The 16,049-nt window shown below is 43.0% G+C and overlaps 1 protein-coding gene across 3 annotated transcripts in view; it reads left to right on the plus strand.

Annotated features, from left to right (window-relative positions):
* The first annotated feature begins 246 nt into the window (after nucleotides 1-246).
* The window catches only part of DCAF5 (DDB1 and CUL4 associated factor 5), a 91,871-nt gene continuing 76,068 nt past the window's right edge, over nucleotides 247-16,049 (plus strand). Inside the window, exon 1 of one of the 3 annotated variants that reach the window (XM_043918834.1) lies at nucleotides 247-669. In XM_043918834.1, coding sequence (XP_043774769.1) covers nucleotides 456-669 — 214 coding nt within the window. In that variant the 5' untranslated portion in view covers nucleotides 247-455. The remainder of the gene's footprint in view (nucleotides 670-16,049) is intronic. The other 2 variants (XM_043918833.1, XM_043918835.1) reach the window with 2 other exon arrangements.

A 16,049-nucleotide genomic window follows, 5' to 3' on the forward strand; every position in this document is an offset into this window, starting at 1 on the left:
GTGGTGCGAAAGCCCCAGCCGCCGCCCGCGGTCTCAAGGCCAGCCGCCCGCGTTCTTCCGGCCCCGCAGCCCGCGGCGGGGGAGGGGCCGTCGCCGCCAGCGTTCTCCCGGCCCCCCGCGGCCGGCGGAAGGGCCGCGCGCATCGCGGAAGCGCGGCCGCAGCTGTGGATCAGCTGCTGGAGGAGGCGGAGAAGGAGAGGGAGGAGTCTAGGGGAGGTGGGGGGTGGAGGGAAGGGGAGGGAGGGGACCGTCAGGAAGCCGCGAACGCCACCGAGTGTCTGCACACCTCGCTCTGTCTCTTGCTATGGCTGGTTAAAAGAACCAGCCGGATCGCAGCGCGGGGGGAGGGCCGGGTGGGGGGGTGGTGGTGGAGAGCGGCGGCCGCGCGTGAGGCCGAGGGAGGGGCGGCGGCGCGAGCGAGCGGCGGCGGCGGCGGCGGCGGCGGCGGTTCCAGCATGAAGAGGAGAGCTGGCCTGGGGGGCAGCATGAGGTCAGTGGTGGGCTTCTTGTCCCAGCGGGGCTTGCATGGGGACCCCCTGCTCACTCAGGACTTTCAGAGGAGACGCCTGCGAGGCTGCAGAAACCTCTACAAGAAGGACCTCCTCGGCCACTTCGGCTGTGTCAATGCCATTGAATTCTCCAACAATGGAGGCCAGTGGCTGGTCTCAGGTAAATCAACCCCCTTCCCCTCCCCACGCCTCCCGGCCCCCTTCCAGCCTCCCCTTTCCGCTCTCTCTCTCTCTCGCCACCCTCCTCCTGCTCTCCGTCCCTACCCCCTCTCTCCTCAACCCACACCACCCCCCCTCCTTCTTCGGCGGTGGGAAGGTGGGTGTCAGATTAAAACCCTGGCAGGGGGAGGGTGGAAGGGGGAAGAAGAGGATGTCTTCTATTTAAAAAAAAAAAAAAAGACCTAAAATGGTTGACAGGTCCTTAATTCGCTTTATCCCGAGTGTAAAGTGATCTGTCCTGATGACTGGAAGTGTGGGTCGGCGAGGAGGGGGGGGCGGGCGAGGTTACGGCCTGACAAAGTTTGATGGGAAACTCTTCCTTCGTGTACTTTAAAAGGTGCGGGGGGCCTTTGGGCGATTTGGAGGGGGAGGAGGCCGAGGCGCGCCTGAGGCCGGGGTTGGGGGAAGGGAGGGGGAGCTCGAGCCCCTGTCGTCGGCGTCCTGGGAAGGGGCCTTGGGGGGGCCGGGGGCAGGGCGGTGACAGGGCTGGCCGCTGGGAGGGGTCGGGGCTGCGACTCCGGTTGAGCGGAGGGGAGGTGACGGGCGGGTCCCTGTGGGCCGCCCCCCCTCGGCGCCCTCAGGGGCCCCAGCGCCATCTCCTCGGGTCCTGGGGGTGGCCTCTTCCGTGTCTTGTTTTTTTTCTGGTTTCGGGAGTGCCGAGGACTCTGGAAGGCCAAGGGGCACCGGCCTGAACTTGTGAATGCGCAACTTGTGAGGGCAGGGGGTGGGGGGTGGGGTAGGGGGGCGACCCCGGGAGGCTGGTTGGCGGGAGCCGCGAGCCCGCACCCCCTTTCCCCCGCGCCTGCCCGTTGCAGGTGGTCTCCGCGCCTCCTCCTCCCGCCCACCTGGGCTTGGTTGCCCCCCCCCCCCCCCCAACTCCCCCAGCTCCCCCTCCGGTGTGGGATAGGTGGCGAAATCGAGGCCGGGGCTCCGGCCGGGCGATGTAGGCCTCGCTCTCCCGGGGCTCCTAGCGACAGGCAGCTGAATCGATAGCCTATTGCTCCCGGGGAGGCCGGGGCCGGGCTGGTGGTGGCGACAGCTGCCCCGGAGGAGGTGCGCCTGCGGCCCCTGGGGGCGCTCGCCGCCGCCCTCATCTCGGGGGGTCGTGGGCCCAAGGCGGGCGAGTGGGAATGGGGTACGCTGGGGGCGGCTCCCAGAAACCCGGCCCAGGGTAGGAGGGCGAAGACGGCTGATCTGGCGTTCCCGCTCGCCGCCTTCCCTCCCTACCCCATCCCTTTTCCTACGTCTAGAGGGAGGAAGGGGGAGCCCTGCGCTGGACGTGGCGCTTCGCTTCACCCAGCCCGGTCCCTGAATGGTTTTCTAATTTACGTCAGTGGGCAACTCGCCAGAAACTTCTGGGATCCTGGCAAAGCATCCATCGTCTTCGCGAGTAACTCCTCGCGAAGTGGCACGGGGCGTGCCGTCCAGTTTGGGGGTAGCAGAGATAAGACTTGGGATCATTTCACGATAAGCCTTCTGGGGTTTCTCCAGGGCTGACTTCACTTCTCCACCTCGTATCATTTTCTCTTTGACTAGGTAGAGTTTGGCCCTAGATCATCTCATGGAGACATCTGATATTCCACTTCGAGGCATACCCCCAAACAAAAGCTTCCTTCCCTCACAGGGCAAAAATGAGGGAAAGACCTCTTAAAAGAGTTAACAGTTTTTTTCCCCTGTTGCTACTGCTGTATTCATCATAGTCTGTCTCCTTCCTAGACTGATGTTTTCGGACAGAGATATTCCCAAGTAAATGTACCCTACAGGGTGAGGGAATTTGTCGGGGGTGGAGGGCGGCAGGGAGGTGCTATTACAGACTGAGCTAAGCATGTTGATTAAATGATAAATGCAGTCATACATTGCTCAATTTAACACGCTTTTTAAAAATAACATTAAAAAAACAAAAATAACATTTATTAAAATATAATTCACATGCCATACAATTCATCCATTTAAAGTTCATTAGAATTTTTTTTTTTTTAAAGGCGATAAAAGCTTCTTTACCGGTTTTCCTTGTGTTGTATGTTCCCCTTTGTCTTACATGAACCCCATTTTCTCTAGACTTGACCAGTTCATTTCCTTTATCTTAATTTTAGTCTATAGAAGAGCAGGACCCTTTCCACAGGGCAGCTCTGGTGGTCCTTCTGGTTCTAGGCATAAGTAGTCCATCTCCATCAGTACTTCCTGGGTTCCAGCTTTCTTTGCCCCTTACTCCCCCTCCCCCTCACAGTTCCTCTAGCTCAGTCCTTCCTGTTTGCTTTTTATATACTCCTGTCCCTTTCCGAGTCTTGTAGTAGGCTTTTTCCTGCTCCTCCAGTTTAGCTCAGGTAGTGTTAGCTTTTCTTACTTGTTCCCAGAAGGTAGGTAGAGTTTTGGTTAATAGCCTTATTAGCTTATTTGTGTATTATGAATACAACTTACACAACAGAAAGTTCCTCCTGTTTGCTTCAGATAAGGAAACCCCCTTTGGGAGTCATAAATACACCTTCACTTCTTAAAGCTAATTAAATTTTGTTTTAGGAAGTCTTTCAGTAATCTTCCCAAATTCAAAACTATTTAAGGTATCATATTTACATTTTATCTATCATTGTTCTTTAGCAGTTAACACCTGAGGGGAAGAGCACAAGGTATTTGAGGCTAATGCTATCTATTCCTAATGTTTCACCAAAAATGTGGTAAGAGGTCAGATGAGATTACTTTTATGCATCATGTTGTACTTCCTGTATCTTGTCTGGATTGGTTAAAGCCCTCAAATATGATGATTATGATGATATAATGTTCCATAGAAAAGGAGATCACATATGTGGTTATCAGAGGCAGGGGTCGGGTGAGGGGGCAGTGAGCAATTGGGTGAAGGCAGTCAAAAAGTACAACCTTCCAATTATAAGATAAACAGGTACTAGGAATGAAATGTATAGTGCAGTTGTTAACACTATTGTATGTTATATATGAAAGTTAAGAGAGTAATTGTTTTTTTTTTAAAGAGTAACTCTTTAGAGTTCTCATAACAAAAAAATTTTTTTCTATTTTTTAAATTTTATATCTATATGAGCTGGTGGACCATTCAGTAAACTTACTGTGATTATCATTTCATGATATATGTAAGCTGAATCATTATACTGTACACCTTACAGTGCTGTATGTCAATTATATTTCAATAAAACTGGAAGAAAAACAATTTTAAAAAAATGATAGATTGCCTTAGTTTGTTCACTGTTTTTATTTTTCAATTGTTTGGGCAGGCTCACATTTCTTTTAACTGACACACGCTATTTGTGTGGGGTTTTTTTGTTGTTTGTTTTTTCTTTTAAATTTTGTTTGGTCATGCTGGGAGGCTTATAGGATCTTAGTTCCCTGACCAGGAATTGGGGCTGTGGGAGTGAAAGCGCAGAGTCCTAACCCCTGAACTGCCAGGGAATTCCCTGGCACATACTATTTGATAGAATTAACTTAGACCTAGGGCAAAAATACTTGCATGAATCCTGTGGCCTTATAAACAATTCTGTTTGTTAAGGACACATCATTGGTTTTTTGTTCTAACAGCTAACCCCTTTTCCAGGGCACAGTGAGTCCAGTAGATATTAAGAGTAAAGCAGAGAAAACCAAGAAGGAGAAAAGGTGCTCAGCTGGGAAGTGAATGTAGGACAGCAATGAGTAGGAGGGTGGTTTTTGGACATTTTAAAATACAAAAGTGCTTTAACCTAAAAAATATTTTTGTTTATTACTGTAAAGGGTGTTAACTGTGGTATCACGTAAGGCAGTGTGGTACAGCATACACATGGTTAAAATCACTGCTAATTCAGTTGATAAGAGGAGCCTGGTGGGCTATGGTCCACGGGGTCGAGGAGTCAGACGTGACTGAAGCGACTTAGCGCAGCACAGTGCACGTCATTTAATGTGTGACCTTAGTCAAGTTGCTAAGCCTTTCTTTCCTGATGTGAGCAGGGAATACCAGCACCCACCTGAAGGGCTGTTGTAACAACTGCATTAGGCCAGGTTTAGCTTGGGTAATGAACAGAGTGCCAGGCCTCTCAGAAAAAATGCTGAGTTTGTTTTCTTTCCCCTTTGTACTTATTCATGATGTCGTAATTAGCTGACAATTGTTCCTAGAGTGCTGGTAATGAACATGTGCAAATGGGGCAGATAGGATAGTTTTGTGACTTTTTGATGTGGAATGAGGAGGTACGGAATGGTATGGGAAAAGTCTGGAATTTGGTGTCGCATGATGTTGGAAGCTCTTCTAGTCTCAAATTGTTTGAATTTAGGCAAGTCCTAATTATTCCTCATCAGTAAACTGGGATTATCAAATTACTGTCATTACCTAACAAGGAGGTGTATTCAGTGAAATGTCGTATGTGAAGGTACTTTGCAAACTCCATAGGTTTGAGTGAACATTACTGTCTATGAAGGACAGTTTATGCTTGATGCTTGCAGGTTTCGTCTTAGAATATTTAAGGGTGTTAATTCTTTGAGAGAGGTGAGGAACGACAATTGTATATTGAAATGGTACTTATGAGAGATCCTAACACCATCAAAGAGGTTTATGCTAGTGCACTTATTTAGGGCATAGCCTAGGTTTATCTTTTGAGTCTGCTTGCATCTGATTTTTTAAATTGCCTCCAGTGTCTCCTCTTTGTTGCTGTTGTTTAGTTGCAAAGTTATGTCTGAGTCTTTGTGATCCCCTTGGACAATAGCCTGACAGTCTCCTCTGTCTATGGGGTTTCCCAGGCAAGAATACTGGAGTGGGTTGCCATTTCCTACTCCAGGGAATCTTCCAGCCCAGAGATTGAACCCAAGTCTGCTGCATTGGCAGGCATATTCTTTACTGCTGAACCACCAGGGAAGCCCTGCCTCCTCTTATGTTTCTCCTTTTCCCTCGAATGGAAATATGTTTACTTCAAAGTCTTTTTATTTTCTCCTGGGGAAGAAGATGAACATCTTCCTGGGATCTGATTGGAAGACCAATCAGACCATAGCTCTGGGGGAATTCCTGGCGGTCCAGTGGTTAGGACTGGGCATTTTTCACTGCCAGAGCCAGGGTCAGTCTCTAGTTGGGGAACTGAGATCCTGGAAGCCAAAAAAAAAAAAAAAAGAATGAATGTAGTTCTGTATATATATATATCTCTGCTTTCTTGTATCTTGTAAATGGTTTGTATAAACAGACTTAGCAGTAAACAAAAATATTCAGCTCTTTGGGATAAGAGTTGCTGTAATATCATTTACCCTGAATTGATGCTTAAGACCTTGGAACTTGTAGCACCAGCATATTAATAGCCCATAGTGTGAAGTTTTGAGTTATAGTGAGAGATTATGATCTCTTTTTTAACCCTTATGACCTAATGTAGAAAAAGCACCTTCAGAACCTTTTCAGATACCATCAGCAACTGCACTATTTCAAAGTGTTAATTAAGTAGGAGCTGTGAATGGGGAGAGGCATTTAATTACTTGGTCATAATATTTAGATTTGAACTCACTATTTAGTCCTATTTCTGTTTTCTGTGGGTCTCTGACTTTACTTATCATTATAAGTATCCACAGTTATACATAGAGGTTAAGAGCATGAACTCTGGATTGGGAGTGCCTAGGGATGAAAATCAACTAAACTGCTTGCTTACTGGGTTACCTTTGACAAGTCACTCATCCTTTGTGTTTCCGTGTTCATACAATAAGGACAGCGATGCATCTCACAGGGTTGTGGTAAGTGTTGAATGAAGTAATACTTGTAAAGTTTTTCTAGCAAGGATCTAGACCATGCTGTTACCCTGGTTGCTGCTACTGCTGCAGTTGTTGTTACTGTTGTTGTTTAACTTGAACCTCACAGAAAAGCTTTTAAGAGAGGGACACCTCAACATCTAACATTTATTGCAAATGGCACAGAACAGTGTGAAAAATTAAGAATGATCTCAGTGAGGGGAACTATTAGAAACGCTTTATGAATAAGCTTAACCCCAATACTATTGTCACAGCATAATTTTAAGCATCAAATAATAGCTGTGATAATAACTACATGCTTAATTGGAACCTATTTAACTGATGATCATTTCCTGTTGCCCAATCACTGGTTGTATTTCTTCTAGGGGAGGGGGGCGGTTAGGCTGGGCTACTAAGTTTATGTAATTAAGCTTTATTTATTTATTTTTAAATTAATTAATTTTTTTGTCTGTACCTTGAGGTATGAGGGATCTTAGATCTTCCCTGACCAGGGATTAAACCCACAGCCCCTGCAGAGGAAATGTGCCATCTTAACCACTGGACTACCAAGGAAGTCCCTATATTTCATTTTATAGAATCAGTTTTCTGTAAATTAACTCGTGTAAGAACATATTACGTACAGGCAAAGTGTTTGGCTTTAGCCAGTTAAATGAATTCGGACTTTATTAAAACTTCTCACATGTTTAATTAGAATGAATAGCTTGATCCAGTGGTTAGTTTATTAGGAGAAATATGGCCAGATTTCTGACTAAGCTTTTTAGTTACATACATTTTGACATGGTGATTAGGAGAATTCTTGGATTTTCTTCTGGGCTTTTCTATTTACTGATAATTCATTGCTGTGAAGGTGTTAAATTTTATTCTTTGGTCTGTTGGTTCCACAAATAGTTCTTGAGCACATGCTGTTTATCAGACAGGAGCTATGGGAAGCACAGAGATGGTGAATCAGGTGTAAATCATACTCTTAAGCTCGCATTTGCGGAACCTTTATTTCTCAGTTGTAACAGTGTGTGGCCCTTTAAAATTTTTCTCTTCTGCTTTATGATACTTTAATAGATATTTGATTTTTTCTGGTTTTTAGTGTTTAATATAGCAAAAATCCCCTTGTCTGTTAGCCTGAATGGGAAAAAAAGATGGCTCATAGAAATGGCCTTTAAGAACACTGCTATGATAAATTTTAGAGATCATGTCACAAGGATATGGTATCACAGATATTTATAGATACACATTATTTTTCCTACTCATTTTTCAGTCAACTAATTGCTATCTATCAAAGACTGGCAAATTTAAAATTATGCCTGGGTTTGTCACTTTTGCTTTAAAATAACCTGGTGAGTTTTAACTGATGGCCACCAATTTCATTAGACATTATAAGTACATCAAAAAATTCTTTATGTTCATTATTGTTCAGAAGATCATCAATGAACTTAGTACATTTCTTGATCCCTAAGAGTTCTGAAGAGCCGTGGCCCTCAGTTGTGTATCCTCGCCACACATTGAAGAGAGGTGTCAGCCAGGTACAAGTGTGTGCTCATTCATTTGATTACTGATAGATTTGGATGTGAAGTAGTTGGAATCATTTAGATCAAGGACACTTTATTGACCAGTAAAACTTGAGACCCAGGAGTGCTGCTTTCTGAATTCTGAGTTAAGTGTGTTCATTTGTTTTCTCATGAATTGAGCAAGGTGAAGAGCACTTTCATTGCTTATAAACAGTGTTTAATTTTGATCTTTTTGTTTTCTTTTTCATGGTTTCAAGAAAGAAGTAATTGCTTTTCTTATTGTTTTAGTCTGAATTTAAATACTCAAGGGTGAAATTAAAGCCTTTTAAGGTTAAAGGAACCAAAATCCTAATTCAAATGAAGATTATGTAGGTTAAGAAGGAATCAATTCTATTTTCAATTCTTGGTGACCCACATTATATTAAAAGTATTATCTCTTATAGTTTAAGAACTGAATATTGATTTGTTAAGATTAATGCTTAGATTATTGTGGAAACACGAAATTACATTTATTTTTTACTTAATTTGTGTTCTTTAAATTTTTTGCTTTTTAAGTTATAAGTAACCTATAATAGTTGGGTTACTATTTGCCAAAGTGACTTTAAGGGATCTTTGAATGACTATTTACATTTTAATAGTTAGTACATTTATTTTATACAGGTTAGAAAAGTTAACTAACCTGTATAAAATAGCTTTCATGGATTTATTGCTTAAGGTGAGGCTAAAGTTTTAAAAGTTCTTTTAAAGAAAAATGATAGTGGCTGTGTTATGTAGCTATGGCAAAAATCAAAACTTGACTGATCTTGACTGACTGGGAAATACTACTTTAGAAAACCTATTGGTTTCGTCCTTCTTTCTTATGGAATCAGAGGGATGGAAAGATCTTCATTTTATGGGAGAGGGAGTGGAAAAGTAGAAAGGTGACTTGCCCAGAGTGCTTGGTTAGTCTTTGGCAGTGAGGACTAAGTAGGGCTCATTGCTCCTAGGCAAGAGCTGCTTATAGGTTACCTTATAATAATTTTTTGCCCCTTTTTATCAGGCAGGCGACCTTTTCTGGAGCTCTTCGAAAGAACTGAAAGCTGAATGTTAGCAATTTCTGAGCACATGTCCAACTCTAGTTGCTCCTCTTAGATGATAAATTGTATTGCTATGTTTTGATGTAAATAACTTGCTTCAAATAGGTATGTTATGTTTATTCATTTAAAATATTTACTGAGAACACACTATGTCTGCCTCCTTAATCTCAATAATAGCTCTGAGATACTTTTTAAAACATTTATTTAGATAGTGTGTGAAAATGCACACACGTTTGCCACGCCCTCTGCTAAGCACTTTGTATGTCTTATTTGCCACTTACAGAATAGCCAGTGTTACTTATGATCTAGAAAGATGGGGGATTTGAAGGTTTTTTATTAATTGTCATAACTAAGCACTAAAGAATCAAGAAAGGACACTGATAAATGACTGCTGAGGATCTGTAATGAGAACAGGTAGGGCATTAGTGGGCTGCCCTGGGGGCTCAGATGGTAAAGAGTTTGCCTGCAATGTGAGAGGCCCGGGTTATCGAGAAGATGCCCTGGAGAAGGGAATGGCTACCCAATACAGTATTCTTGCCTGGAGAATTCCATGGTCAGAAGAGCCTGGTGGGCTACAGTCCACATGATCCTTCCTACAGAGTCAGAGTGACTGAGCGACTAACACTCACTCAGTCACTCAGGGCATTAGTAGGAAAATAGATACTGGAATTCATTGTCTCTTGTTAAAAAAAAATGAAATAGAATTCTAGGAATGAAATAAGATTTTTTTTTACTACCTTATATATTACCTTAATCTTTGTAGAGAATTTGATTCCAATAGCTGCTTCCCAAATTTTTATTCTTTTCAGCTTTAATACTTGTTACTCACCACTGCCAACATAGTATAAGCTCCCTAAAATTTAACTCATTATCTTATATCCCCTGCTGATCTCTCAAAAATCTACAGTGCTCTCCAGCGTCTACCACATTAAGTAGGAATGGTTCATCTGGTGTTCGAGATATTACTGTTTATAAAAATAAATGTTCAACAGTGACTTATCTGGTAGTCCAGTGTAAGACTGCACTTTGACCTCAGAGGTGCAGGTTCCATCCCTGGATGGAGAACTAAGATCCCACTGCAGTGGTGTCAAAAACAAGAAGGAGGAAAATATTGTTTGACAATAAACTGAAGCTTAGAGAAGTTAAGTAACTTGTGAGACCTGTAGTTTGTGGTGAAGCTGGATTTCCCGCCTGGGTCTGCATGAGTTCTGAGACATGCTGCTAACTGCTCTGAAATTTTTAGAATGTTATATACATTTTAAAAGGATTTGACCTTTCCCCTATATTCTCATCTCCCTATGCTATCACTCTGGTTTGCTGAATGGTTTTTTTCCCCTTTATGTGAAAACAGGAAGGGGTTGGGGTTGAGGGGATGGATCATGGGCTTGGAGCCAATAATAGGCACAGTTCTGGTCACAGCTTCAGTTCTCACCTCTCAAGATCTCTCTCAGGACTAAAACTTAACTTTACATGGATTTTGATTTTGGCAGTTTTCTAAAGTCTTCTTTCCTAACACTGCATGTTTCATGCTTGCTTCTATAAACCATGTGACTAACTTCATACTGGGTTAAACTCACCTGCTTTAGTCTGAATAGGAGTGGGTATACATACTCTGGTTACCAAGTTAGTTCCTATTCCCCATTTACCTCACTAGAAGTACAAACAATATATATGTATTCACTGAGCCTGTGATTTGAGTTTGATTTCTGCTGAAAGTATGCTGCTTGAATATGTTTGGCTGAATTCCAGCCAACAGAAATAAGTGTATTTCCTTATAATTATACATGGGGAGAAAATATCTATGCCTGGGGCAGAGATAAATAATGTGCTTCAGAATAAATTGCTTTTTGGAAGAAGGTTTAAGCAATGCAACTTGGGAGATCTGCCCAGAGTGCCCAAATGACTATAAGTCATTTGGAAGCACTGTTAACACTAACGAGTATGGTGTTCTTGCAGGTTAGGTTTACTTCTGTCACCAGCAGCTTCACTCTGTTTCTGTGGAAAAGAAGGTGTTTTGGTTCCTTCCAGAGTTACTCACTGATTGGGTGAAAAAGGAGGGTTACTCTTCAGGTTCTGATCTTGGATTCCACTTGCCCTTACGTCAGTTTTTATAGGTCAGGGATTAAGGGGAAGAATTGACAACAGCAGTTTGTCACTTTAGATACCTGTTCTTCCCATGCCTTCATGTTCACGCTTCCTTTGTCACCTTGCTCACTCCTTGCACTTTGCAGTGTTAGATACCCGAGATTCTGTCATGTACCTCTTGGGATGCAGAGTTGATATGCATTGGAGATCAGGTCTGTGTGCTTTGAGTACTGTTTTCCTGTTAGGACCAATCTTAAAGGAGTTTATTCCAGAGGGCCAGGACACGTAGGAATCAATGAGAAAATGGCACCAGAGGTAGCTGACAAGTTTATATTGTACCCAAGGAGCAGAGATGATATTAGCTGAAAGGCTGATTTCCATCTTCCCTGTTGCCTCTGCTGGGGCTCCTGTGGTTGATAAGGTGAGGTAAGATTTCGTTATATGGTCGATCAGCTAACTCTGTAGATCCCCTGCCTTTGCTTTGTTGTTGTTTAGTTGCTAAGTCATGACTGACTGTTTTGCAACTTCATGGACTGTAGCCCGCCAGGCTCCTCTGTTCATGGGATTTTCCAGGCAAGATTACAGGAGTGGGTTGCCATTTCCTCCTCCAGGGGATCTTCCTGACCCAGAGATTGAACTCGCATCTCTTGCATTGCAGGTGAATTCTTTACCACTGAGCCACCGGGGAAGCACCCCTGCCTTTGCTGGGGGCCCTTAAAACCTCAGATGACCATATAACTGATTTACTTGGGACCCAGTTTCCCCATAGACGTAATACAATTATTAGTGCTCTTTCATTCCTAAAAAGGTCCTGGTTTGGATGATAAGTCATATGGCCACCTACTCATGACCATAAGAGCTGTCTGGCACTCTGGTAGAACCAAAGCCTTAGTCTCTTCATTCCTCCTATTCACTGTTGAATGCCTCTGCTGGAAAAGCCTCCAAGCCTCCATTCTCCCCATGTCAGGTCTTTCAGCTGCCACTTTGAAGGTATAAGTTTGAGAGGCAAAGAGGTTGGGTAGTCATTTTTCTCCTTGTCCTAGAAACCACCCCCCTTCCCCCTCCAAAAACAGGCTAAAGCCATTAAGAAAATGCTAGATCTAGAGGCTAAGTTACCTCCTCCTTTCCATATACTTCCTCTTATAGTTCTTGTCCTGCTATTCACTTGTACATTCTTTTTTCTTTTCTTTTTTTGTTCTTTAATATTTGGCTGTGCTGGGTCTTCACTGCAGTGCTGCAGGCTTCCCTGTTTGTGGCTTGCAGGCTCCAGAGCACACGGGCTTAGGATTTGCAGTGTGCGGGCTTCTCTTTAGTTGTGGTGCTCAAGCTTAGTTGCCCTGCAGCCTGCGGGATCTTAGTTCCACCACCAGAGATCGAACCTGTGTCCCCTGCATTGGAAAGTGGATTCTTAACCTCTGGACAACCAGGGAAGTCCCCTTCCTTTCTTTTCTAAAAAACTCTTCCTGTGGGTTGGTTTTTTTGCAGAGTTGATTTTGAGGAAAGGCATTTTGACGAATGATTCTCCACTGAGTTGGGATTTTTTTCCTGAGGTGTTTTTAACCCAAAGTGATGTGACATAGATTTTAAAACCATGCCAAAGGCTTAGCTTTGTGGATGATCTATCAAACTCCAGGTAATTACTTTGCCAACAAAGGTCCATCTAGTCAAGGCTGTGGTTTTTCCAGTGGTCATGTATGGATGTGAGAGTTGGACTGTGAAAAAAGCTGAGCGCCGAAGAATTGATGCTTTTGAACTGTGGTGTTGGAGAAGACTCTTGAGAGTCTCTTGGACTGCAAGCAGATCCAACCAGTCCATTCTAAAGGAGATCAGTCCTGGGTGTTGATTGGAAGTACTGATGCTGAAGCTGAAACTCCAATACTTTGGCCACCTCATGCGAAGAGTTAACTTATTGGAAAAGACCCTGATGCTGGGAGGGATTGGGGGCAGGAGGAGAAAGGGACAACAGAGGCTGAGATGGCTGGATGGCATCACTGACTCGATGGCCATGAGTTTGAGTAAACTCCGGGAGTTGGTGATGGACAGGGAGGCCTGGTGTGCTGCGATTCATGGGGTTGTAAAGAGTCGGACACGATTGAGTGACTGAACTGAACTGAAAACTAATTCTTAGGTTGTTGAGGCCTGGCGTGCTGCAATTCATGGGGTCGCAAAGAGTTGGACATGACTGAACGACTGAACTGACTGACTGACTGACATTTGGAATAAAAGTTTACTCTTTCAAGTGTATAGGTTGGCCCTGTGAAGAGTTTTCAGGTATTGTAATTTTTCAGGTATGTGGGCAGTTGGCTGTCTAGTGTCTTTGATGCCGTGTAATGTCATCATTGAAGAAGTTTAAGAGACCTGGGTTAAAGGCCTGATTTCACCCATCTTGTGATCTTAGGCTGCTGATGTTCTGCCCCTGTGGAATCATGCAGTTGCTGAAAAGAACTAATGATCATCTAACCGAACCCCTTTAATTTTACATGTAAGAGCATGAAGGAGTAAAGAGGTAAAATGATTAGCCCAGTAGCTCACAACTAGTAAGCAGTACAAGCAAGATTAAAATCTAGGTCTTCTGACGTGGTCCCTCAGTAGGGAAAATATGAGATTCTGCATCTATAAAGGACTTCCTCAAAGTGGCTTACTCCACCAGTACATTTTATCTGAAGTTTTATTGTCTCTGAAAAGGATTGTTTTGATTAAGTTGGTGATGCCTCATTATTTTGCAGATGAGTAGTAGAGATTTTCCAGGGTGGAGGCAGACTGTCAATCTGGTTGACTCTTCAGTTTTAATTCTTAGCCTGCCTATACTTCCTTATTTTAAGTCTTCCAAGAACATTACTTAGAAGGAGGAATTTTTTGCAAATCCAGATACCTGTCAAAATCTTGTTATACAACTTTCCTCATTCTAAATTTTCATTAGTCTTGTATCTAAATCCTGTTTGTATATTTGGCATTACTCCTTAAAGCCAAGTGACTAATTGGAGTCTCTGAGGATTGTTTTGGGTTTGTTTTTTTTTTTTTTTTTTGTAGATTTCTTAACTATGTTTGATGGCCTAGTACTAATATTTTATGGCTTCCTGCCATAGGTGGCTGCAGCATGTTTTGCCTTAGACATACTGGCAAGAAACAACTGAAATTGGCATGTTTGGGCAATCACCGTCAACTTGATTTAGTCTCAGAGTTGACCTCTCTGTTTACCTTCCTGGAGGGACTAAGCATTGGTGCCTACATTGGTTTAATTGTTAGAAATTGCCTATGAAGGGTAAAAGAAAGCTTTATTATGTTGTTACTGTTGGTTATGCAAGGAATTCTGCAAAAGTTAGGCAGGCAGTTTTCTTACTTAAAGAAAAATGTAAAAATAAGAAACTTCCCAGAATGAATGAGGAGCATCTATGCTTGAATCGGGAAAGCATGTTGTCCAGGTTAGTTCTCTATGGCAGAAATGAGACAGGACATGAAGACAGTCTGTGGTCTGGGAATACCTCAAAATGAATGCACTGTCCACTCTCATAAATTCCCTGTAAATTCTTACTGTTGTTGAGGCCCTGAGAATCTGTTTTTAGTGTTGCCCTAGCTCTATTTGGGGCTTCCCAGGTGGCTGTAGTGGTAAAGAATCCTCCTGCCAATGCAGGAGACACGGGATACCCAGGTTCCATCCTTGGGTAGGGAAGAGCCCTGGGTAGGAAAATGGCAACCCACTCCTGTATTCTTGCTTGGAAAATTCCACTGGTGGGCTGCAGTTCATGGGGTCACAAACAATCAGACACAGCTGAGTGACTGAGCACTCAACAGCTCTGCTTGAGGAGCTTTTGTCCTTTGACATTTCACCACTTCCATACTTTACTATTGAGAATTTCCTGTTGAATCATACAATTTATCAGATTATGGCACTTATAAGACAGACTTCATGTTTTTAAAATGTCATGTATTATATGGGAAATTTGGGAAATAGATATTTAAAGAAAGAAGTATCACACCTACTCAGGATGACCATTTTGGACATATGGGACATGCTTTATTTAGTCTTTATATTTATATGTGCATATTTAAAAAAATAAAATTGAAATTAGGCCACCCCTGCTGTTTTATGTTTTTTTCTTAATTTTTTTTTTCATATATCACCTTGCTATTTAACATTTTTTCTCAATTGATGCCTTAAAACAGTATTTGAAAGGAAACTTTATATTATTATAATGTCCATGAAATCACAGGTTTAATATGCTAGGTTTTTTCTCCCTGCTGCTGCTGCTACGTCGCTCCAGTCGTGTCCGACTCTGTGCGACCCCAGAGACGGCAGCCCACCTAACACATGTTAAAATACATTATTGTTAAAGTCATTTCTCTACTGTCTGAAATCATCCAGTGGCCTCTGCTTACTATACTTTAGGAGAAACAGGGGCTTTGGACTCAGACATCTTGGATTTGAATCCCACTTTGCCTCTAACTGGTGGTGTGTTTTTTTGGACAGGTGAGTTTACCTCTTTGTGCCTTAGTTTCTTCCTTGGCAGAATGGGGATATTGGAGAAGATGATCTGTTGGGTGTCTTCGGACTCTATTCTGTGATTCTGATATGGATTTTTTCCCTCTATTTCTGTTTAGGAAGTAGAGACATTTTCTAGGGATTGGTGTGCTGGCTTAGGATTTAAAGATCCTAATTCTATTAAACTCCACTGCTGTTAGTCATCTGACTTTAGAGAAACCATTTTATTTCCCAGTGTTCTAGTTGTCTCTTTAGTTGTTGCTGCCACTTTAATTTCTGCTTCTCCTTTAGTGTAAAGTGTTTCAAACTAGGAGTCAAGGCTTCCTTCATTGAGGCAAACCAGTGCCTTACTCTTCACATGCTTAAAATGGGGATAATATTTCTGCCTTACTTACTTAATTGGATATGTGGGAAAATGAGATAATCAGCAGATGAGTGGAATAGTTTTCAGGATAAAGATACTAGATAA

This window comes from Cervus elaphus, chromosome 12 (assembly GCF_910594005.1).
Source record: "Cervus elaphus chromosome 12, mCerEla1.1, whole genome shotgun sequence".
Classification (NCBI taxonomy): Eukaryota; Metazoa; Chordata; class Mammalia; order Artiodactyla; family Cervidae; genus Cervus; species Cervus elaphus.